Below are 25,606 nucleotides of genomic sequence, written 5' to 3' on the forward strand. Positions count from 1 at the left end.
AGGGAAATGCTATGATATCTTTACATTTTCCACACCATGGTGCCTGATCTACTAAGAATGACAGCATATTTTTGAAGCATTTTGATCTGTGCATGCATGTATGAATACATATATTTGTATTTTAGTGTGTGTGTGTTTGCTGGTGTGGTTTTATCTTTTAATGACATAAATAAGGATATATGTTCTAAAGATATTGTAAGGATATAAATTAGGGTGGATTTTGAAGTGTTTGCTGAAGTATTTGCCAGAAATGTTGTTCTCTTGCATTAATGCACATTGTAACGCTTTTCCTGCTTACAAAAGGAAAAAAAAAACCCAGCAAATTGTGTGTGAGTAAATAGATTCCTCCTCACCCTTAAGTGTATCGCTGTCAGCTGATATAATAGGTTTCTCACCAGAGCTGAGGCAGATGAGTGGGCTCCAAATCCTGAAGGGAGGCAGACAGCATAGCTATTTTGTTTTTAGATTTCATATGGCTTTGAGGGCCTGCCGTCAGACGGAAAGTCCTGGGCTTTGATGGTTGTTAAATTATAGAGTGCTCGTTTTGACAACCCGGCGGAGCCCGGGCTGGATAGGAATTCATTACACCCAGGATGCAGAGCGCAGGAACGGCACGGGATGGCCATAGCTCCCTACCAACAAGCACCGAGCCAGGCTTTTGCCAGGGCCCATCATCGTGGCCTTGTGGCGGCTCTGCAGCTCGGTTACTGATGGCCCATCAGCTGGGGGTCAGTGGCGGCGGCAGGGGAGCGCGGGCTGTGATTCATTGAGTGCACCGTTAGGGATCTGTAGCTCGGCGCTCTCAGCCAAGAGCAGCACATTAGCTACATGACATACATTATGATAGTGCCAGCAAAGTGGTCAGTGCCTAACTGGGATATATTGCAGCCCGCGGAGTGGCTGAGGGCTGCAGCACAGAACATATGGAGATTATTTCCTGAATTTATGCAGCACATGTTTTCCTATAAATTAAATTCAGGGAAAATGTGTATCATAATAGGGTGATGCTCACAACGGCCTTCCCTGTTATGAATTACAATGACCTCTCTCAGCTCGCTGGGTGCCCGGCGAAATGGCTTCATGCAGTTGGAAACAATAGCATGTACGTGGTGTCAGGGTCTGAAAGCCTGGCCAAAAGGCTCTCTAACTAAAAGCAGGGGTTTTTGCCTCCCTCTCTCCCCCTGTTGCTTCTCTCATTCTTCTCTCTGGAAACTGCCCAGTTTCCTCCTGAAAGGCTGAGTTACTGAGAGGCTGGGCAGATGCCCCAGTGTCTGCTCCATCATTAACTGGGTGCTGCCCCTGCTGAGGGGCTGCTGGGTGGCAAGGGCAGCTCTGGATGTGGTGTCAGCCCCACTTCATGGACGAGGGCAGTGTGGGCTGCCAAAACAGCAGGACGGGGGTCCTTAGTGAGAATAACGAGCAAAGCAGCGCATGTCCCTTCTGTGCCCTTGGACTGAGGATCCCAAGTCTTTTCTAGGCAAATATTTGATATTCTGTTGCCTGGGGCTGGGACAAAATCATCTTTGCCTTTTCCTTGGGTGTGTTGAAGCAGCTGAAGGAAAAATGTAGTAGAGACAGTCATTGTAACTACCTTCCTAAAGCATGAAAGATAAAGTTATGTTCCTAAAAACTCTGCATGTGAAATCTTTAGTAGAGGAAATGTAGGAGCTGTCACGTAGGAGCACACTGGAAACTCACAACTAAAATATAAATATATACACATGTGTCTGTGTGTGTGTCTATATATATATGTACACAAACGCATATATATATATAAAGCAATGAGTACCAGACAGTTTAGGTTTTGCTTTGGGGCAAATTGCTCTGGAGTCAGAACAGACTGATAGAGTGTTTTCAGAGGTGCTTAAGGGACTTGCTTTTTCATTTGTGGCTGATTACAGGCTAATAGGATTTCAAAGATTTCTGGGAGGGAACAGTTCACATCTCATTGCATTTGATTTTTATTTTTTTTTAATGTTTCTTTTATCATACTGATACCTACCCTTAGAATAAATTTTATTACTCTCCTGTTTAGCTTCTTGAACTGAATTTTTCCCCTTGGTCCCTTGCTGCTGTCTAATTGGCAGTTTTCAAATCATTTGAGACTTTTGGAAAGATCCTATCAGCCTTTTGCATGATAGAAGAGAATGGATCATTGGAATAAAAAATCATCTTGCAAATCTTTTTAAGTTTAGTCCTCTCTTCTTTGTCTTTCATTAATACATGCATGATGTAGCTTGTAGCTGTTATGTTTTCTTAATGAAAATTAACAATTTGAAAGCAACTCATGGGAACAACCAATACAGCTGAATTTTATGGGTACAGACTAGTTCTGTGACTGACCTTCTGTGTTTAGCAGCAGTACTAACCCTACTGATTTTTCTTTAGCAGCTCACATGTTGGGAACACACACTTAGCCTGTAAATATGGATTCAGGAGGAAAATGAATACAGCAGTGTTCAAAGCAGCCAAAAGCTTAGAAATAATGTTCTGCTGTGACTTTTCCAAACTGACATCTTGATGTTGGGATTATAAATGAAACCATTGTTCCAGCAAAGGCCAAGACTAATAGAAAGCCTTTATTACTGGTCCATTGGCTAATTCTGCTTGTCTAACCCCTTTGGATGGACACAGTGTCAGAAAACATACTCACAGAGGTTGCTTTGTGTGAGATTTGGCCTGCTGAGTGATTACATGGGGCCACAAAGATATCTCAATGACAAGTGTTCTTTGACTAAAATTTGTAAAGTCATTTTCTTTCCCTAGGCCTTGGAGAGGAGTGAACTGATTTTTAATCTACAGCTTCTATGAGTGATATTTGCTTTGTGTTCTATCACCCTTCTATTCAGCCGTTTTCCCCTTCCAAGCAGGTAAACTTCTGCTTAGAAGAAATTGTTTCTTCTGCTGAGCCTTGGTGCAGTTGACAGCTGTCATATACAAGCACTATACTTGAATACGTGTCTTTAGAGCTAGACAGCCTTAAAGAGCTTTCATCTTTTCTCTTTGCACATGCAGGGAATGTCTAGGAGCCAGAGACCCCTATTGCGGTTGGGACAGCAAGCAGAAGCGATGCACCACCATTGAGGACAGCTCCAACATGAGCCTGTGGACTCAAAATATTACTGAGTGCCCAGTAAGTGGGAGGAGTGGAAATATTTTATATATACCGGGGTGGGTGGCTGTGTGTGTGTGTGCAGAAGGGAGGGAGAAAGTGAGTGTGTGGCAGTCTGATGAGGACTGGCTGTTAGGAGGGCATGGAGAGCCTAATATCTGTGCACAGCCACTTGTTTAGAGCACAGAGACCCCAAATGTATTTGTTTGCTCCAAAAGGGGCCTCCCAAAGCAAGCATTCGGTCCTCCTGATACCCACCCATGCCTTAAGAAGATTGGATCGTGCTGTTGGGTTACTGCTGAGAACCATGTAAGCCCTAGATGAAACAAGCTTTCTCAGGGCTGCTCCACTGTCTGCACCATTTCCTTGGCTTCCCTGCAGGTCGGGGAAATAGGAATAGCTGATGTACAGCATCCTCAGGCAGCATCCAGTTCGTTTTCCTCTTGGATCCCTGAGCTGGGCCCAGGAGGTAATGCTGGTGAAGAAGTGTTGTGCTGGCAGGAAGAAGCATCTAGGGAGCAGCAGAGAAACAAGGCATGTATGGATGGTTTGCTGAGGGAACGAAATGATGCACTATGTACTAGAGAACAAGAGGGAAGGGGAGAGTGTATCCAAGAGAGGGAGTATGAGAGAAAGAGTGTTCAGTTCTAACCTTAGTTTAGCAAACCAAAGCATGGGTGGGCAGGAGGAGGACTGAATGCATGCTTTGGGATGCCCCTTTTGGAGCAAACAAATAGATTTGGGGCCTTTCTGCTCTAAACAAAATCTATGTGATATTTCAAGGAGATGGTCTTCTTTCCTTGCCCTGGTCTCCATGAGATGCAGCAGCTAAAAAAATGTGTCTCTGCTTGAATCAGTTTGAGTTGGCTCTCAAGCTCCCTTCCCACCCCCCCATCCTCCTCTGACGACAATATCTAGTTCCTGGCTGTGATCCCCAGAAGCCGTCTGGCCAAATTTAATTCCTGCTACTTGAACTGTACCTGCAAGGTGGCTGGGGAGGAAAACCAGTCCTGTTAAATAAATAGGGGGGGAGAAGAAATTCTCATTAATGTCCACCGTTATTATCTAACGTCAATTAGCATGTTAATACTGCTAAGTCCAGTAGATAGAAAGAAAAGACTGGATGGGTTATATCTTCAGTATGCTATTTCTGTCTGGAGGTGCTGGGATGTTTATTCCCCTTATCTTCCTTACTTCTCAGATATTTTCCCAGGAAATATTAGTCATTATTTCAATCCATCCTCAGCTTGGCAGGCTTAAGTTTTTCACTGCTGGATTCAGAGGCTTGTGTGTTTATAACCCTCCTGTGTTGAACTGGGATGCAGTGCTTCTTGATTGCCCATGCTGTTATCTCGTCCTGCTTAATGCCTGTGTCTGTTGATAGGTGTGTGAGGTGTTAATCCTCTAGTTTGAACATGTCTGCTGTGGAGCACACTAGGGAACACGCTACTCTAGATCATTGTTTCAAGGTCATAAAAATCCAGTGCAGAATATTCAGGAGCTTTGGCTGTTCTTGGGGTGCTAGTTTTATATTTGTTTTAGCATTGCCATTGGAGATTATTTTCCGTTTAGGTGCTCTGATTCTGGCGCATACATCAGCCTTGTGCTCTTCAACTGATGAGCTGCCAAGCTGTTTAAAATCCACATGCAAGTGAATTCTTTCTCCTCTGCTCCTTGCTGAAATGAATTCACCTCTGGCATGGAGTGGGATGGCTCACTTAAGCACCTACATCAGCAATATCCAAGTATTTCCTTGTGTTCAGTGCAGGATAAAGGTTGTGGTCACCAGAGGCAAGAATCTAGGGCAGGATGTGCAAATAACCACTGGAAAGGTAGGGGAATGCAGTGACTCAATGTCAAATTTCACTGTTGAAAAAGGCCTGCCTGGGAGTTTAGCTGGATGAGTTACTGTCTTCAGAAGTCCTGGCTTTTCTCACCCCACTTTCCTGGGCTGAGCACCAAGCTCTCAGCTGTGCTGGTACAGCTGTATGTGAGATCACACTTAAGTGTGACATGGTGTAGATTAAAAGCACCCCTCCCAAATAAACTTTTCCTAACCCAGATGTCAGTGAGTTCTTCTGCAGCCTAGCCCACAAACAGATGTCTTGGCACAGCTAAGAGAGTGGCATGCAGCAACTTTAAAAGCCAGAACTGGCATATTATTGAATTATATCCTACAGGGGCCAGGCATTTGTGTGAGTCAACCACAACACTAACACAACTTGACTGCAGCTCATGTGCAAACATGCTTGTTCAGAGCTAGTCTGAACATCTTTGTACACCACTACATTGTAGCACAGATTCCCACTCTCCAGCATTAATATTAAGGGACCTTAGATAAAGGGTTAATTATATGGTGTTAACATAGTACCTTGGGCAACGGTTAATATGTGTTATTAGCAGGTAGCACACAGAATCTCCTAAAGGCTGGTTGCTAAGGTTGCAATGTCAAACACTTTAATATTAAGAAGTGATAGGGCACAAATTGCACATGCTGCTCTTCTTCTCCCTGTTTGTGCATATGTTGTATCAGGGAGTCATGAATACATGATTGAATGCTGTTTCTTCTTAGGGTTGGGAGAAGGCAGTGAGGTGCCTTTTGATTTTAGGAAAACTGAAAAAAAAGCACATCCTACTTTACAATATCTTACTGATGCCAACATGAGCCACCAGCAGGAAAGGAACTTTAGATCTGGCTAACAAACTCCATTAGACAATGTAGTCATTGTTGATGGTGTTCGGCAAATCAGGAATCGTGTATTCCCAATGAAGTGTATAGTCCTGCTTATCCTGAGCCAAATGATGTTCTTCCTCACAGGTTTTCATCCCAGTCCCACTCTCTGTGTCCAGAAAACCCTTATCCCAGTCATCTGGCATCTGCTCTGTGCCACCCCATTTTCTTGCTCATCATCGCCAGTCTCCCCACTCCTTTTTTTGGGGTGTGTAGAAGACTTGTACCCTGCTCTCAGTTCCTGTGGGCTCAGCCACTCACAGCTGCAGTGGCTGGGATAATCCTGCTCTGGCCCACACTGTACAGTACATAGAGGACTTCAGGTGCCAAGATCAGAATCTCTGAAAACTGCATATTTTCCTCCCCACCTGCCGAGGATTTTATACCCTAGACAGATCTGAATCACTTTTCATGGAAATCGTGTTACAATGACATAAAGTTCAGTTCCTTGCTCTTAACACTAGCTTGTTTCAAAGAAAAGGTTGCTACTTATGGACATTCTTTTTCCCTAGATTTGATTTTAGAAATGTTTGAAATATTTTGACTGAAACTTTGCAAGAATTTTCAGCTTCTATCAGACAGCCAACGTGGAAACTTCCAGCTGAAATAACTGAAGCTTGGCAAAGTTATAAGCAGTTGACTTCTAAATCCTAAGAGGAAGCATAGATGAACGAAAAGAACAAGGAATGCTTCCAGCCTTATCTGTAATATCAGAATAAACATTGAAAATATCCTGGCAGCAAGGGGTAGGAATGGTCAGTCTGAATTTTTAGATCCTGCACTTGAGCCTTTAGATGGTACAAGGAAAATATGAAAAGGCGATGCCTTTGGGTGGAGTATGGCAGTTTACAAAATATGAGAACTCTGGAATTGGTGATATTGTCAGGTGAAAGAAGAGCATTTGATCCCAGATGTTTTTAAAGATGTCCCCTCTGTCTGATGGGCACTGTGTTGGCTACAACGGATTTGCCTTGTAAAGATATTCCTGAAAAAGATCAATGCATATGGGTTTTTATCCCACATCCCAAGTTTGCTCTTTTGAAGATATTTTTATGAATTTTAACATGAAACAATGATCCATATGTAATTTCTTAAGTATAAAAACTTCCCACACTCACAACATGACATGTTTATAAATCTCAGCATTTTGGTTATGGCTGCTTATTTGTTTAATTTTTGGGCTGCTTCCCAGTATCACTTATGAGCCAATAATTATTTGTCAGCTTTTTTTTTTTTTTTAATTGAAGCCACGGGCCATATCATACCATTGATTTCTGAACAGAACTCCCTGCTGGAATCAGCAAGGCTTTCTGGCTCCAAAATGAATAGAAATGATCCAATACTTGGATTTTGACTTTTGTAAGGCAGGAGGAAAAAGGAGATAAAAATCTAGTATTAAATACCTCAAAGTAGTTCTTTTGATTTTTTTTCTCCCTCTGACTTTTAGCAACCCAACTATATTGATTTTTGACTGCATGCATGTTTAAAACAACAAATTCAACCACAACAACAAAACTCAGTGTTCTCTTTTCTGGGAATCTTGCCTTGTAACCTGCAGTCCAGAGCAAATTTTTACGACGACATGATAATCTATTGCAAACAAAGGTTTGCAACAGATGCTTGAAACCCCCCAACTACAGCCTGATGAGCACAGTTAACAGTTCTAAATTACTTCCATGCCATTGCTGCATATTTTTGGTGCTGCTGTAGGTGGGCGAGAGGGGAAGATGACAGCCTACCAGGGGTGCATTGTGAGTGTTTAACATAGCGCCAGACTTGGAGAATAAGCAGAGCAGCGTGTTTCAGAGGATGAGTGTTTGAAAGCACTTCTGCTGTGGCTGTGGTTGGCTCCTTGCGTGGCTCCCGAGCAGGCTCACAGCCTCTCTGTGCCTTGGTTTCCTTCTCTGTAGAGCAGGAGAAATTATTTCCCCCCCTGGGGCAGCCCTGCTGACTGCAGAGCTCAGTGAAGCATGGCACAGTGGGGTTTGTCAGCAGTAGCTGGCTCAGATTTGGGGTCAGGGCTGCTCGCCAGGGCCCGAGCCTCTTCCTTTGTTCACCCTTCGTGGCGTGTGACACCGAGGCCAAGTCTAGTGTTGCCTTTGCCAGCGCTTTTACCAAAGCTGCTGAGCATCCCACCACCCCTTGGGTGACACCAGTGGGGATGAGCCACTTGCAGGCAGCTGCCATCTATGCCATCCCTCTCACGAGGCTCAGCACTTTGGGATATGGAGTGGGGAGGATGGAGGGAGCCACGGGGGGAAGAGAGCATCATGGTGCTGCCCCGTAGCAAGGAAATAGCTGTACCTAGGCAGGGCAGGGGTGTTCAGGGCAGCCTCCCAAGCATGGTCCTGGACTTGCTGGATTTTGCAGTAGTGGTGGAGCGGGCATGAGAAGGCAGTGGTGGCCTGGGAGCGGTCCCAGGAGGAGCAGGCAGCACTCATCTTCTCAAAACCAGCCTGGGTTGCGAGGGCCCTAGCATCTTGCTCCCCCAGCCCTTGGCTTAGGGCTCACCTAGCAACACTGGTTAAAACAAGGCACAGGGGAGCAAGTTCTGACACCCCATCTCCTGGAAGATCTTCACCAAACCTGGTGAAGAAATAGTTCTGGTTCTCATTCTTTTGCTTTGCCAGGACTACCATATTTTTACTTCTTCATTGAGCGCTCAGGAAGCTCAAGCCCCAGCCTGGTTGGGGCTGTACAGCATGAAGCAAAGGGCAGAGGAAACAGCAGTGTGGTCTGGTCTATAAATTGCCTTAAGATAAATTCTTGCTTTTTAGCCCACTCTGTGATCCCCAGCATTAATTCTAGTCACCAACATCTCCTTCACTGTCTAGCCTTCACCCAGCGTAGCCGTGTAGGCTGAAGCTGTGCAGTGTGGGACAAGGCAGTGCGATGGTTTTGTGGCGTGGCAAATGGATGCTTCTGCCTGGTGTGGTGCTGGCTGGGTCGGCTCGGGTGCCTGTGCACACACGTTAGGTATGCGGGGCGGAATTTGGAGGGTAAATATTGATGCGGCATTGTCTGAAAACAACCCTCTGTTCTGAATCCCGTTCACAAGCACAGACAGCTCCCATCTAAGCTGCATCCTAATCCCCCCGGCAGCTTTGTTTGGCATTTCTATTGTGGGGCTGTCTCCAGAAATGTAAACTTGCTATTAATGACCTTTTTTTTTTTTAAAATTAGGTGAAAAACCTGACAACAAATGGAAGACTGGGGCCCTGGTCCCCATGGCAACTCTGTGAGCATTCGGATGGGGACAGCACAGGCTCCTGTATGTGTAGGTCACGTTCATGTGACAGCCCTCGTCCTCGCTGCGGAGGTCGTGGCTGTGAAGGGGCCAGGATTGAGGTCGCAAATTGCTCAAGGTACGTGATCTTTGTGCTTTTTAGGAGGGGAGCAAGAGTTGTGCCTGTCCACAGCTTAGCTCCTTTCTTGTGTTTCTGTGACCTTGTTGTTGTATCCCAGCCAAACTGAGGTACGTGAGGTCCAGCCTGAAATCAGTGAAAAACGAAGGAGCCCAGGGGCTCTGAGAGATGGGCCTTCAGCCAGAGCTCTTGGAAGATGAGCGCCCCAAATTAGCGTACACATTAACCTTCCCTACACTGTGCCTCGGTTTCCCTCAACTGTACAGTGAGTAGTGACCCATCAGGAAGAGGTGAGTAAGGCAGAGGTAGTTGTTAGCCAGCTGAACAGCTATAAACTAAAGAAATCCAGTAAGCTCATAATTTTTTGAGAGTTTGGATTCCGAGGTTGCATTGCCAAAAGTAAGCAGAGCTCCTTCAGAGCAACACTTGTACAGACAGGGCCTAGCCTAGCTCCGAGCAAGGCTTGTTCGCCTTGTTCTGCGAGTCTGTGAGCTGTCTGTGGCACGCTGGCTAGGTGAAAGCCACAGCTCATCATCTGGCAGCGAGCGGCGCTTAGGAGGTGTGCCTGCCAGGGACACCACTGAAACAACGCATCAGCTCAGCTTCTGTCAAAGCGCTGCCTTTCCAGGGAAGCCTGAAGCTTGTGCTTGAGCAGTATGGAAGCTAAGTGTCCTCCAGTCAGGTGCCCAAACATAGCCACAATGTTTGTGCCCATGTTATCCCACCACCCTCAGACTACATCATGTCATGACTCAAGGAAAGATGATGCAATAGTGTAAGCACTACTTAACCAGGGTGGGGCCAGCCAGTATTCTGGTAAATATTGGGTCAATACAGATTTTATCTACTTTATCTTCTCCTTAAACATTCACGCCATTAAGGACAGCTGTCTCTTTGACCCCTCCCTGGAGATCACTGCTGGTCTTGGCATCAAAATTTCAGCAATAGTCATGTTTTAATTGGCATCTCTCCTTCCAGTTGTGGGCTGTGCTGCCCAAAAAGCGTGCAGTCATTCCTGCCCCTGTGCTGCCACCGTGGGCTGAGCAGAGCAGAGCCTTCCCCAGGCAGGCTTTTCATGTCAGTGGCAAATGGAAAGCATGCCAGTGGGAAGGGTTTCTCAGCACTGCTCTGATGGCAAAAGAGGCAGGAACAGCTTCTAAGAAGGGGATGAAAAATAGATTATTCAATCTTAAGACACAGGAAAAACAGCGTGGTTTGAAAAATAGGGACATCTGGTCATCTTACATCCGCCTCAGCCCTCAAATTTCCTTTAATTGACTTCATCTGGCATTGAGATTTCTTTTTGCAGAGGGAGCACGATGCTTAAAGATGAGTTCTATTAGAAAGCTGGAGGTCTGCAAATGGAAGGAGTCTATATTTCTGCTAAAAATCCTGAAACGTAAATTGATGCTGATAATTGTTGGCTTTTTGAGGAGTTTTTAGTAGAAATTACTATCCCTTTTTTGTTGCAGTAACAGCAACCTTCCGTTTGATCTTTTCTTTTTGTGATTTTACATATAATCTTGCTTTTGGGTTAAGGAGTGGGGAGGTAGTAGGTGGGTTAAAACATGGCAGAATAAGACAGAATAGTAGGATTTTTATATAAGTGAGTTTCTTGTTCTTTGACCTTGTTTGGGGTGGGAGAGGGGAAGGGAAGGAGGGAGAGGGATGAGAGAACAAGAGGAGGAGGGGAAAAACATCTAACAAGGTTCTGAAATAAAGCTGCCAAGAACAGGCAAAAGTTGATAACAAACACAAAAAGTGTGAAGGGCAATGTGGGTTTTAACTTTCATCCTCTGCCCTGATTGGTGCTATGCCAGGAAATATTTCTTGCCAGCAGTGTTATTAGTTCAGTAAATGCTTTGAAAATTAACATCTGTTTTCAAGCTTAGCTTTCAAGAACCAGAGAGCACCTGAGTTGTTTTTTGACCAGACTTTTTAGAAAGTTTTTTTTTCTTTACAAAAAAAAAAACAAAACAAATGAGATTTTTTGGCTTAAGGCAGTGAAGTGTCAAAATTAAGCAGTTCTGTAAGACAGAGCGTTTCCACCGGCTCCGTTCAAAATGAAACCTGCAGCGCAGAAGAGATGAGACAGAGTTCCTCCTCTCCTGTTCCAAGGTTCAGTAATGCTGCCAAATCAGAGGAAGGTGAGCTTTAATAAATGCAAGATTTTTAAAGATGAAAATGTTGGCTTCTGTGTGAGCATGTGGCCGAGTTCCCGCATGGCAGCAGCGCCGCAGGAGCCGGCCACCTGCACGTGCTCAGCCTGTCGCAGGAGCGAGGTGCAGAGCCTTTGCGACATCTCTGTCGCCGAGGTGTGAACAAAGAGGTTTTACGTCACATCTGCTTCAGGTGAAGTTACCGCTGCTCAGCAGAGATGTGATCACTCATTAAACCGTGAAACTTGATCCTGCCTCTGAGCTCTTAATTGTCTTCTGGTTTCTACGGATTTAAGGTCACACTACAGTGACGTCTGCAGGCGTCCATGAAAGCTAGAGGCAATTATTGTTATTTTTAATGGAATTTGAGATTTCCATTTAATAGGATTCAATGCTAAAGGCTTTAGGAAAACACCAAACATTATGAAGTTTGTGATAAAAACCATTGGAGCTGCCACTAGTGCTGTCAGAGATTTAAAGCATCAATATGTACTGAATTAGCAGAGGGTAGGGTTTTTTACAGCCTTTGGCACAACTGGCATTGGTGAGCCTCAAAACATGCACTCTTTGTGCAGAAGAGTCCAGGAGATACAACTTTGGGATCAGCCATGGCCTCAGAAAGGGTAGGTTATGAGGCATGGGGGAGATAAAGGGAGAATAGTCAGTAAGAGTTATAGCAACCACAGTGTTGCCCAGCAAATCCTAGGAGGCATTTTCAAAATCATTCAGCACTGGCTTCATTCTCTTCCTTTCCAGTTCTTAGAGGCTTCAATGGGAGGAAAGTTAGGCCAATACTAAGCACTTTTGAAACTCTGCTTTCTAGATCTCTGCTGATGTAAAGTCTGGTTGAAATGGATAATCTCTTCTCCGATGAGTTCAACCATTCCTCCACCAATGCCTTATGTGTTTTGTTAAGTACAGTATGACGTGGGCCGACTGTTAGGTCACCCCCATACTCTGTTCTTTCTCACCTCTTTTATTAGAAATGGCGCTTGGACACCCTGGTCTTCCTGGGCCCCGTGTAGCACCTCCTGTGGGATCGGCTTTCAGGTCCGGCAGCGATCCTGCAGCAACCCCTCTCCACGGTATGGGGGCAGGGTCTGCGTTGGACAGAGCAGGGAAGAAAGGTAAGAGATGTCCACAGTGCTGTGTGTTCACTTCTGTCGTTATAATGTTGGCAGCTGGAAGTGGTGGCTCTTACATGGATGCAGATTAAGGCTCTTTGGCTGAATGCACAATGTGGAAGGAATTCCAGAGCCTGGGAGGGATGAGGTTGCTCACATGCATTGCCACTCTTTTTCAATGAGCCTGTGGCCATCAGAGACTTCAGAGCTGCCTCCTCTCTAGCAGGACCTTTGAGACCTTCACAAGTATTCTTCTGTCTTCTGAACAGAGGGCTGACCTCCTCAATGAAAGGAGAAGCTTTGCCTGCTGTTAGCAGTGTAGAGTTTATAGATGCAGTTACACTGTTGTGATCTGTCCCTGAGGAGGCAGTTGAGTATGTGCAGCTTCCATTGCCAGTTGCACCGTTCCTAAGTCTCTATGAATTGTGCTAATGCACCAAGAGAAGTTCAAGACAAAATACAGCTTAACTCACAGACTCAGGGTTGAGTTTTTGCAGGGGTTGGCATCAGAAAAACATCTTTTTTCCCCTCTAAACTAAGCAAATTTCATGCAAAATCAATAAAAGAAAATACTTTTTGAACCTACAGAGCCATCTGCACTATTAGACTTTTTCAGGTCCAGCCCCTCATTAAACACATGCTTCAAGACATCCCAATTTGGTTTCCAGATTTGACATTTCATTAAAGGCCACCTCTGCTTGGCAATAGGCTGTTGCTTGTCCCCTGAGTGGTCATTTAAGACAGATCTCTCTGCATTTCTCAGAATACAAAGGGCAATTCATTTAACTTCCTTGATTCAGACATTTTAATGTTTGGTTTGATTTGTGGCCATTCAGAATGGTCCTTTTTGGGTTTTAAAGACTACATCTGAGTCAATTGCAGTCCTGTGTGATTCAATTTGAGAACAATATTGATTAAAAAGCTGAACAAAATTAAAGTTACCTTTTGAAAGGGGAACATGAAATAGCATTAATTTAGGGCCTGCTTTTAGATGAATATAGCATCTAGTTCAGCTCCAGTTACAAACACTAGTTTTTCAGAGGCCAAGCAGCAGTAAGGGCCGGATGGTGTGGAGAGAAGATTGTCAAGCGTTTACACCTGCCATTAGTGACAGATCACTGTTGGGCTGACCTCTCACTAGTTGTCCGATTAGAAATATTTACCATTCACTATCTCTCTTTGTGATACAAGGGTGCATCTTGTGAGCTGTTTTGTGAATTCAGTGCATAAAAGTTATGAGCTCAGAGCACTTTCAAAAACATGATCTTGACCATTTATTCCAACTGTCTCAGTGAGCTCAGCCTGGTTAACCACACCCCCTGTTCTGAACAAAGGGTACAGTTCTACGAACAGGAATATTGCTAATCTGACTGTTGTGTCAGCCTTCTGCTGACTTTCTGTGCCTGCATGAATTGCACCCAAATGCAGCGTGTAGTCTTGTATCCATCACCATTTTATCTCTCCAATGTGCTGACATGAATGACTTTTGAGCAATGTGCTTTCTTATTTCAGATTCTGTAATGAGAACAGTCCATGTCCATTACCAATTTTTTGGTCTTCGTGGGGTCCTTGGAATAAATGTAGTGTGAATTGTGGTGGAGGGATCCATTCGAGGCAGAGGTCCTGTGAAAATGGAAATACATGTCCAGGCTGTGCTGTGGTATGTATTTTTTATTGACATTGCATAAGGGGCACCTATTGACATCTAGCATCTAGGAACTTAGTATTTAACTCCTCCCTCCATCTTGGTTTTATTTCTTAAGCTACAAGAAAATGCTATCCTCAGCTTTTTCTGGAGAGGATGCTGAAATGAGCTGGGAAGCAGAGAGGTGGCAGATTCCCAAGTCAGTGAAGTTGGTGTGAAAGTGTGTATGTGTCATTCTGTGTGTGTATATGTAAAGGTAAGGACAGACTGGTGTACAGAGGACTTCCTTAGGCCTCTGTGGGCTTAAGTCCTTTACCTGAAAGCACTATACGTTTGTTTTTTCTTCTATCCCACTCCCATTGAGTCAAGGAGGCCCTCATGCATCAGATATGAGTCTTACTGCCATACTTGAGTGAGCAACAGGCCAAACACCTAGTTAACCCATCAGTGAGGCAATGGCTACCCATTTTCTCTTTTTATTTTCCCTTTCCTCTTCTGGCAGCTGTTTCATGCAGCTGTTTTAATTAGTTTTATGGAGAGTTTTCTTTCAGTGTAAGCAGATTTGATCTGGAACCTCCCATCTGTTCACAAGCTGTTTGGCATTTACTCTAGAATCATAAAGTCCTGAAGCATTACATTTCTTTCCCTCTGCCAGAAAAGACTGGTTTGTTTATTTATTTATTTTTAAACAAGAGTGCAATGTTTGTCACTGGAATTCCTCCCACTGGTGACAAGAATTTTAAAGGCCCTAAATCACCTGATTCCCATCCAGCCAGATCGTTGTCTGAACTCAGTGAATGCTCATCTCTACACCAAGGACGGTAAACAGTTCATAATCCTCACCAGAGATCTCAAAAAGCCAACCAAAGAAAAATAGCCATAAAAAGAGATAACCTAAACCCATCTTAAAAATAAAACAATAACCTTTTCAAGGAATAAACCTTACTAACATTTTGTCCTCATGGGGCTCCTCTGGGCTGACCTGGAGCAACATCTCAGGGTCACAGCAGAAAACTTTTTTGCTGTTATTATTATCTATTGCCTGAATTATTCTCCTGCCCATAATGTACTAAGCTTTTAAAGCCTCACAGGACTTTGAGTCAGCAAAGAAACATAAACCTGAGGGACACATAAAAATATCAAGCATAGTTCATCCTTGAGGTCCACCTGAAGCTATGTGCCACCACTGCCTCCATAGTCACCACATTTTGTCCTCTGTCACTGGCTTGAGGTGAGATAAGGTGGATGGAGGTTGTTTTAGATCCAGACAGTACTGCCTTATTTTCTGGAATGTGGATAAGTCTCTGTCTGTTAGGCTGCTGCTGCCTAATAAGTAAGGAGAGAGTGGTTTTCCTTCTTGGCAGGAATATAAGACCTGCAACCCAGAGAGCTGCCCGGAGGTGCGCAGGAACACGCCCTGGACCCCTTGGATGCCTGTCAACATCACCCAGAATGGTGCCCGCCAGGAGCAGCGCTTCCGCTACACGTGTCGTGCCCAACTATCCGATCCCCACGAGCTGCAGTTCGGGAGGAAGAAAACCGAGAGTCGATTCTGCCCCAACGATGGCTCAGCAGTGTGTGATACTGACTGTACGTCTTGCCAGCTCTGGGGGACCACAGGGCAAGCCTAGATTTGGTGGTGGAAGGGGGACCCTCTCATAACAACAACAACCTGATTGTGTCTGCATAAGTCTCGCCATGTACGACTAGTGTCACTGCAGAATGACGGGGATGGAGAGAGGCCTGAGACTTAGAGATCAATACAATTGTGAGCTCTGTGCTTATGGCATTGTATAGATTTGTTCTTGCTACTGCCAGGCTGCCCCAAAGAGAACAGGCAAGTAATGAGGGTGTAGAGAAGAAGAGAAAAGCCATTCTACAGGACAATGTGTCTTTATTCTTTCTCTCTGGAGGTCCTCTTGTGCACTGCCTCTGGGGTTACTCCCTTCAGTACTGCTGTGATGCAAGGCAGCGTCCTGAGGGCACAGCCTCGACTGCCAGTTTGCTGCCCAGAGAGGCCATTTATCAAGGTTATCAGTAGACTCAGTTTGTGTGTGTGCAGATTTCATTTTCTGTATAGCTTAGCTGTAACCCTGTGGAAAAAAACTCTTGCTAAGGACTTTCAACAGAAACTCTTCCCCAGAGCACATAAATCCTGATTTCATTCATGAGCTGACACCCTTTTAAAAAAGCCCAACAACTGATTAATTTGTGATCTTGTGGTGTTTTGTTTGTTTTCCTTGAAGCTCTTGTTGATGACCTCCTGAAGACTGGTAAGACCTCTGCACGGATTATCAATGGGGGCTGGTCCTTTTGGGGGGCCTGGTCTTCCTGTTCCAGGGACTGTGAGTTGGGCTTTAGGATCAGGAAGAGAACGTGCACAAACCCTGAACCTAAAAATGGTGGCTTGCCCTGCGTGGGGTCAGCGATGGAGTACCAAGACTGCAATCCGCATCCCTGCCCAGGTAACCATGATCATCTTCCTCATGAAATTCAGAGGTGTTTTTCCCCATCTTAACGGTAGAGCCACGTAAAAAAATAAAAAGCAGTATTTCCAAGCTGGCTTTTTTTTTTTTTTAATTTGGGGGATTTTTCATTAATTTTTTAAAAGCTATTGTAATGACCCGTGTATGTGTTCTTTAGTGCTATGACTTATGTTTCACCTCAGCTCAGAGGTTAACACAGCCACATCCTCTACAGGAAGTAGTATCGTGGCTTGTCTGGCAGTTTTTTGCTTCAAGAAGGTTTGGTGCTCCATCCAGTGGAGGGCATCACGGTGCATCTGCACCTTGATGAGGATACAAGCTTAATTAATGTGGCTTAATACTGTATAGAGATGCTTGATGTGGCGGTTCTTCTTGTGAACATTTGTTTCTTCCCCCTCTCCTGCTTACGTATTGTTCTTGCGATGGGCATCTACTCTTGACATCAGTTACCATTTCCTGCACAGCCAGCAGGGAGTATTCTTGCCTGGTTTCCTGGTTTTCGAGTTTGTCCTCATGTTTATGTTGCACTCCTGGTCCAGAATAGTAATAATAGACCATTGACTACTGTATTCTCTCTCACTTCTCCTTGCTCTGTAATAAGTATCTAAACTAAATTTAAGCGATTTTACACAAATTGCCTTGCCTCTTTGCAGTTCTAGCAATTATCTACTTCTGGCAATATAGTTGTGGCCTACACTTGAAAGTGTTATATTATAATAGCATTATTATGATTCTAAAATTCAATACCAAGATAAAATTCCAAAGCAGATATGATCAGAATGTGCAGCAAGAGTGTAGCAGGAGTGTCAAATATTGCACTCTATGGCCTATAAAAAGAAAATAACTCTAGCACTATAAAGGCAGCTATTAGTACTATTTTGGAAGCTCTCCGTGGCTTTTCACTAATGTCTGTGCCCTTTTTCTGTGCTGTTTTCTCCCCTTGGACACTATGATGTTTTACGATCTGTTCTAAGTGCATGATTACTGTTTCTCTGTGTCTCCCTCCTTCCCTGCCTCACTCAATGTGTATACACAAATCCTGGGTTTATCTTGCACTAAGTCATCAGGTTATTATCTTCTGAATTAATGGTATGTGGAACCTGCAAATCAGGCAGTAGTAGCCTGACAAGGTGGGGGGGAATCAGGGATCTTAAGCGCCTTCCTAGTTTCATTATTCATCTGTTATGGGGCTGTGCTCAGATCATAGAATCATAGAATGGTTTGGGTTGGAAGGGACCTTTAAGATCATCTGGTCCAATCCCACCTGCAATGAGCAGGGACAATAAATAAAGCCTCTGAGTTTCTGTTTACTGAAGAGTGGAACTAGTGGACTCGGGGCCCCCATAGAAAGGTGCCATGTAAGCTCCACTTAGGTTGTAGAGCATTTTTTTTCCAAGTAAATCTATTGTTGCTATAGGTGAAGCATCCAGAGACAGTATAATAACAACGCTGTTTTATAAACAGTTGTAGAATTGAATCGAATTAGAATAGAATAGAATAGAATAGAATAGAATAGAATAGAATAGAATAGAATAGAATAGAATAGAATTTCAGTGACTACCCTAAGGAATAGTTTCTATTTTGGCACTTTCTGATGTAGAGTCTTTTTGTGCTGCATCCGCAGAGTGCAGCACATCCATACCCTCTCTTGATATGAAGTTCTTGTTGTAAGGCCTAAATGTCCTGGGGTGAAAGAAACTGCTCGCTAGTCTGGGCAGGGTGGACCTGGAAGGTGAAATACTGGGGCTTTCCAGCTTTGTGACAGCGAGAGGAGTAACCAACGGCATCTACCTCTCTCTCCTTGCTTTTCAATGTCCTTCAGTGAAAGGTTCATGGTCTTGCTGGACTCCTTGGTCTCACTGCTCAGCGACTTGTGGAGGAGGACACTACCAACGCACGCGGACTTGCACCAATCCAGCTCCGTCTAGTGGAGAGGATATCTGCATTGGTCTGCACACTGAGGAGGCCCTTTGCAACACGCACCCATGTGAAGGTAGCCAGTTCTCATCCCTGCTCCAGCTGGCTGCAAATATTTTAAAAATCTGCAAAATCTGCAGATCTGCAAAATATTTTAAAAATATATCAGATACACCACCAATTAGAAGGTTTTCTGTCCATTCAGTAAATGTCTGTCGAACCAGGGGGAAAGGAGATATCCCAGTGTTCAGCTGCAATGCATCACCTTTCTCTTTACCTGTTCACTAGCCCATGCTCTGCCATTCTGGTGCTGGACAGGCAAATTCTTGTTAACGGCTGATCCATTTAAAGTAATTGAAAAAGCAGGAGCTTGGTTGTTCATGTGGAAGCTTACAAGACAAACAAAAGGAGTGATGAAGCATCAATCTGTACAGTTGCTGGAGGGACAATCCTTCCTTTTTCTTACACAGACAGGCAGATGAGCATGTGCTACAATGCAGAGGATGGGGTTTAGATCTGTGCTGGTTTTGAACCACCTTTGTGTATTTCTGATCCAGTGCAGGTTGACTCCTACCCTTAGGAAACTCAGAAAAACTCCCTACCTGCTGTAACTTGTGCTGGCTACTTGAGGTATCCCTGGGAGGCCACCTCAAAGCTTGGAGGTCCTGGTACAACACTGCCCCATCCAGCTCTTTGTATGTCTTTAACCAGAGAGCTGATATAGGAACTTCTAAGACAACTCCGTGCTGTGCAGTGCTCCACCAAGGGTTGGTTCAGTTCGCATTAAGGAAACTACAACCTGACAAGTAGGGTATGATGCTTGCACTGTTATTTTTATTGACAAAATTTGATCTGCTAAGGCCCCTGGATTAGATGTGCAAGAGAGGGTGAGGCCAAGATCTAGACATCCTTCAGGATGGGAAAAGTTTGGTATCTACAAGGAATAATTTCCCTTCTTGGTGACATTTTCTGTTTGTTTTCCTGATCTTGGATTTCAGGTGGCTGGTCAGAGTGGTCAGAGTGGAGCCTGTGTAATGAAGAGGGCATCCAATACCGCAGCCGTTACTGCGAGGTACACAGCCCGGACTCTTCTCAGTGCGTCGGAAACAACACACAGTACCAAGAGTGCCTGTATAATGAAATTCCTGGTAGGTACAGTGTCATCGAGGAGGGAGAGAGTGGGCCAATTCAGGAGAGAAGCTCGTGCCCAGACTGCCAAGCTAGGCCGAGATTTTCTCTACTACAAATTGGGTTTGGATGCTTCTAGAAAAACAAGCAAACAAACAAACATGTTATAAACTCCCTTTTGGCAGGCACAGGGTAACTGGCACTCCTTTAAGGAAGCCTAGCTTTTCTTTAAAACAGAGTTACTTAGCTCTGTAGTAAGTAACTAGTATTGCTCCACCTGAATCGAAGCTTTTAACTTTGCATAGTTCATCTCAAGCTGGGCTATAAAAATTATCTCTGTTCTCAGTTTGAATAAGGGCAACAGAAGGTCCTTGAGTTCAGGTATCAAAAGAAGCATCCCAAAAGAGCAAAGAAATTAGATGAGGCAGATGGAGAAAATTGGTGTGTGAAGTGGGGAGATTAATCAAGGGTCTGACGGAACAACACTGTTGATAGACAGATGGTCATCAACATCTTCCAACCTGTGTTTTGTGGAAAGTGAATCTCTCAGGCCATATTTGATATGGGTCTAGACTGAGTAATCCCTTTCTATATGTTCTTTTCTGGATTACAGTGCCCTGACTTAAAAATCTGAGATCTCTAGGCAATGGTACGCTTCTTTTTCAAGGCCTTCTCAGCTGTCTTCTTTCCCTTAAATCGAAGAAGCTGAACAGTGATCAGGTAACAGTACTGGAATTGTCAGGTCTTTGGAGCGGTATTGTTGGATGTGTTTTCACACTCTGAGTTTATCATTCAATCTAGAGAGACTCTCAGCATGCTGCAGAACACATGAGCAGCTTCTCGTGTCTGGACCACAGGGGCTTTAATTACTTAAAGAAGTTAAGTGATGGCAAAATGACAACTATCTCCCATCTTCTCTTTATTTAGTGATCCTACCAGCCTCCAGCATTGATGAGAGCACGAACTGTGGAGGTAGGGTACCATTAACTATATATCTTATTTTTATCTTAACCTGGCTTCTTTTCTCCCTGTGCAGTATCAACCAAACCATTAATCTATACAGCTTATATCCCACTGATAGCCTTAATTCCACTGGAGTCTCGCTGTCTGAGTCAGACTGAAGGAATGTATCTCATGTCCACTTGTCAGTTCCAAGATTTTTATCTATTTCGGGGTTTGGGTTGGCCACTGAGGGTCATTAGTTACCAGAAAGTACATTGCTTGTCTCTCTCTACACATAGGGTAAATGGTTCAGCAGAAAGGAAGGGATATTCCTCATCCCATCACTGTAATCCTCCAGCTGTTTGGAGGCAGGTGTTTTTAAATAACCCATAAAGATTACAGTGAACAGAGTCTCTTAGATTCTTTGCTGATAAAGGATGAGATTAGAGTTTATACTTGTCCTCCAAGCACTTCCTTTCATTCAAGTCCTCACCTCTCACAGAAGTCGTGTCGCCTTTCTGCATGTAACTTGGAAAGATCCAGTCATTAGTGTCACTTTTCCACTGCCCTAAGAGCCTCTACAATAAAAATGCAGACTGAAGAAAATGGCAGGTTCTTTCAACATTTTAAAAAACTAGTTTCACACTAATGACCATGTCAATTCCTGCTGGTGTCACATCCCTGCCCTCCTGAAATCTAGATGATATGCAGGCTGCCAAAATCTCTTCTCCCTGTGGAGATCATGGCAAAAAAAGGCATGCCACCTGTGGCATGGAAACATGGCCTCTCAGTTTGTGACTGTGGGGTAATCAGTGGAATTAAGATTTCAGCACCTGCAATGTAACAGTTGGCTTTCTGCGTCGCTCCTCCCTTGGAGGGTGCCACGTATTTGCTTCAGTTCCAGGACTCCTTGCTACGGCTTGCACTCTACTGCTGTGCATGGTATCCACATTTCCTTCTTTTACCACCACTATTGTATTTGCTGTCTCAATCTACATTTTGCCATAGCTAATATTATTTATTACTTAGTGTTCTACAATATTTGGCAAAGAAGCCAATCAATAGAAATTCTGTTGACGCGTCTCAGAAAATCTATATTTTCATGATGAACTAGAGAGCTTCCCCTCGGGGGACTCACGTGCTGCAAACAAAATAATTTGTTTTTTCCTTAAGATACAGCTAAAAGTCACCTGAAAAATCAGATGGGTCTTTCAAAGGTGAAATGTAAGAGAGCTTTATGTTTTAGAAGGGATTTTCTACTGTAGTGACTTGCAAATGTAGCAGTGAAATGAAATATTCACTGCAATATAAGCAAAGCTGGACATGAGGAGAATGTGACAGAGTGTAATGTGGCTTTCCTGAGCACCGTTGCATATTCTGTGTTTTGGCTCTCGGGAGTGACGTAAAGCAGGCAGAGGTTTTTAGAAAGGAAATGTCTTTTTGTAAAAGTCTTGTAACATTTTGTAGAAAATTATAATTTTTCTGCTGTTTTTTTGAACCATCATGCAAAACACAATAGAAAGTGGTAATCTTGCAATAGAATTTTATAGTGTGGTTTAAAAAATAAATGTAGCTCTTCAGTCTAATAAATTCTGTGTGTTCCTTACTGTAATTATGATTGAAGTCCATTACTTCGCTGTAGAACTCTATTGGTTTTGTTCTTTTTAAACTCAGGAGGATATTTTTTAACTAAAGATTAGAGGAGAGCAGTAGACTAATGGGCAGAATTCTCTATTTGAAAAGCATATCAGTTAAAATGTAAGATGGCACCAAAAAATTGCACACCGTGATCAGAATAAGAATGAACCTCATTTAAAGCCACTCTCTGAGTAGTCCCTTCCATTTCTCTGCACACAGTCAAGTCAACACAGCAGCCTGTCCAAATGAATTGGCTTTTTAAGTATTACGAGAACTTTACCACTACAATCCCCACTGAGCCAATGTGGTTGTCCCCTGGGACATCTGCCAGGGGGGGTGTGGGCATCAGTGAGGGGTGCCCCCCAGGTATTAAGTCCCCTGTCACTCCTGTTTGAAAGATTACAAAGCAAAGGCAGAGGAAAGGCACTAGCATTTGGATTCATCATTGCTGATTCTTTTTCTGTATATCCTCCCCTGCATATAGCAAAAGAATAGGGTCATACAGTTTTGCTACCCAAGGTTGCCTCTGGTTGCTTCGTTAACTTGGTGGCCGTAAAGGTCACTCACTACTGTTTGTTCTGTTATCAATGGAGATCTCATGGTGGTTGGGTTTACCATGGGGTTCGAGAGACTCTGATGTGAGGGAGGAATGAGGAGCAATATTTGACTTCGTCTTCCCCCCACCAGCCAGAGTTGTGAGTTAAGTACTTCCCAGCGTGTGGGGTGCACAACTACCGCTCCTTCCAGAGGTCACCGCTGTGCTTGGAGGGTGCTGCTGCAATCCCATGTGGAGAGATCTCTGTAGGAGGCTTTTATAGTCCAAGAGCTTTTCTGTTTGATATATTTGCACTGCAGCTAGCCCACCGGCACCTGCCTGCAACTGGCTTCCTATCTTTGCAGTTTGTGGAGAAAGCCAGCAAAGAAGTGTTTTTCAAGCAGTTCCCCGCTTTCCTTTTTCCACCTTATCTTTCCCATTCCCCTGAGGATCCACTGTTAGCGGTACAAATACACCTCAGAGGTAGTGCAGACATGGCCACGGCAATGCTGCCCCGTGAATAAGCAAGAATGCTGAGCACACTTGGATTACACGGGGGAGGAATGTGTATCTCCCCCACCCCACACACAGTCCCGTAGGCATTTTGGGCAGCCAACAAAAAGGGCTTTCCCCTCCCTTCCTTCCCCTTCAGAGAAACACTGAGCAGTTTTATCCCCTTATTTCCATGACACACACACATGCTTTGGAATCCATTAATGTGCATTGTTTGTACGGCTCATTTCTTTAGCTGTCAGCTTAACATAATGTTTAGTTTCAATATCAATAGAGGGGCGAGAAGAGAGACAGGGAGGGAGCTTTGAGAAAACAATGCATGAACCTGTTAAACGGCACAAGGCAGAGCTGCAGTGGGGAGACCGATTTGCAGGGAGATTATGTCAGTTTATGTTAGAACGTAAGACTCTGGCTTCAACAGCTTATTAATGTTGATCCCAAGATGTCAAAGCTCTGATTTGCACCTGTGGTCTTGTCGGGAGAGGGAAAAAGGCTGTTCTTTAAAAATAGCATCTCTTGTCATTTCCCTTACAGGTTTTAGTCTCATCCATCTGATTGCCACTGGGGTCTCCTGTTTCTTTGGCTCTAGCCTCTTAACGTTTGTGATTTACGTGTACTGCCAGCGCTGTCAGAGGCAGTCCCAGGAGTCGACTGTTATCCACCCAACCACTCCCAACCATCTCCATTACAAGGGCAACACAACCCCCAAGAACGAGAAGTACACCCCTATGGAGTTCAAGGTAGGGTACTTGATAAGAAATACCACAAACAGCTTGATACTACCAAACAGATTCTGTATTTAAGTCAGGGTTGGAATTGGGTAGGCTTGTTTTTCTGTGCCCAGCTGTTGGCATTACGCGTGGGGTTGAAGAGGTATTTAGCTGCACTGTCACAAAGGGGCTAAAAAGTCCCATTACTGTAACGGGATTTTGTTCTGTTTCACAGTCCTGGTGAATGCCAGTCTGGCAAGTACATACCAAGGTACTCCAGCCCATTCTGACTATTGTATGTGTACAACTTGTCCTCTAAGAAATCAGAAAGATCTCAGTTCAGTGCATTGTTAGTGTGTGGTAAGAGGAAACGGAGGGGAGGAAGAATAAAAATGGAAACTTCATTAGAGAAATAGCTGGGAAAATGCTTATTGGTAGGATGAGATTCTGGAAATGCTTTGGGAACTGCCAAATTGGAGAGGATGAGAAAGTGGAAAGGGTTCTGCCCCTGCTATCAGTACTGGACAGAACTTACCCCAGGCAGCCATGCAAAATTCAATGATAACAGCAGAATTAGGAGCTGAAGCCTTAGGAGAAGATGACTGTTGAAGTGACATACTCTGTTGGCATGTCTGCATGCTAAAGAGAACATCAGAGAAGATAGGACTAAGGGTGCAAGGGACAATACGCTGAGACAGTAGAGCACCGTTGTATTTGAACATCAGTCTCCGGGTGAAGTGTGGGATCAGAGAAGTGAGCAGTGGGATGGGTGAAGGGGCTTCATGTCATTACAGTAGGAATAGCCTGCCTAAGGTCACTTGAACAGTGTGGAGCATTATTTAGGACATGAACACAAAACAGAAGGAAGCCCTGCAGCTGCTTGTTCCTTCATATAGCTATGTGCTGTTGACATTTTGGTGGTCTGTTTCTGCTGATCTGGCCTGGCTTCTGACTGAGACCCAACAATAAGATCAATGGTGGGACCGTAGCCACAGTCTAAACTCCCTGGGTTTTGGGGACTGCTTCTACGTAGGGATTGTATAACGCTGGGCACAGGACAACTCCTGGTACATGGCCATGATTTGCAATGTGAATACGTATCAGAACTAAGAGCTTGGGTCAAATAATTTGAAAAAAGTCAATGTTGTTTTGGTGTTTTAAGGGAAAACAGTTTGAGCTGGAAAATAACAGACCAGTTTGGCAGTAAGCATGTGCTGAATTCCTTGTGCTGGGCATTGCAGCCCCTCAGAGGATCCTGCTGCCTGTAAATGCAGTCTCAAAAATATATTTCCTAGCAGCATAAGGCTACAGTTGCATGAAGTTTAATAAGGGTGCAGCATCATAATGCGAGTCAGCATGGATTTGTGGAAAGTAAATCACGTCAAGCAAATTGGATTCCTTTTTTAAATTAAATAAATATTGATCTAGATAGGAGGGAAGCAGCAGACATATTGGGATTTTCAGAAGCTTTTAACAAAGTTTCACAGGATGTATTATTCTACACACTCTGCATATACGGGTTAGGTAATAAATTATTAAGACAGGTAAAGAACTGGGACCTGATCCTGGAAGCTTCAAACTATGAGAGTAATCCTTTCAGT

General features: G+C 44.1%; 1 protein-coding gene across 2 annotated transcripts in view; it reads left to right on the plus strand.

Annotated features, from left to right (window-relative positions):
* SEMA5B (semaphorin 5B) overlaps positions 1-25,606 on the plus strand; it is a 133,869-nt gene that overhangs the window by 92,029 nt on the left and 16,234 nt on the right. Inside the window, exons 11-20 of one of the 2 annotated variants that reach the window (XM_074144783.1) lie at positions 3,016-3,133; positions 9,027-9,208; positions 12,351-12,494; positions 14,004-14,151; positions 15,501-15,726; positions 16,383-16,601; positions 18,445-18,615; positions 19,538-19,687; positions 20,595-20,639; positions 23,830-24,035. In XM_074144783.1, coding sequence (XP_074000884.1) covers positions 3,016-3,133; positions 9,027-9,208; positions 12,351-12,494; positions 14,004-14,151; positions 15,501-15,726; positions 16,383-16,601; positions 18,445-18,615; positions 19,538-19,687; positions 20,595-20,639; positions 23,830-24,035 — 1,609 coding nt within the window. The remainder of the gene's footprint in view (positions 1-3,015; positions 3,134-9,026; positions 9,209-12,350; positions 12,495-14,003; positions 14,152-15,500; positions 15,727-16,382; positions 16,602-18,444; positions 18,616-19,537; positions 19,688-20,594; positions 20,640-23,829; positions 24,036-25,606) is intronic. The other variant, XM_074144784.1, reaches the window with a different exon arrangement.

The sequence above is a fragment of the Numenius arquata genome, chromosome 3 (assembly GCF_964106895.1).
Source record: "Numenius arquata chromosome 3, bNumArq3.hap1.1, whole genome shotgun sequence".
Classification (NCBI taxonomy): domain Eukaryota; kingdom Metazoa; phylum Chordata; class Aves; order Charadriiformes; family Scolopacidae; genus Numenius; species Numenius arquata.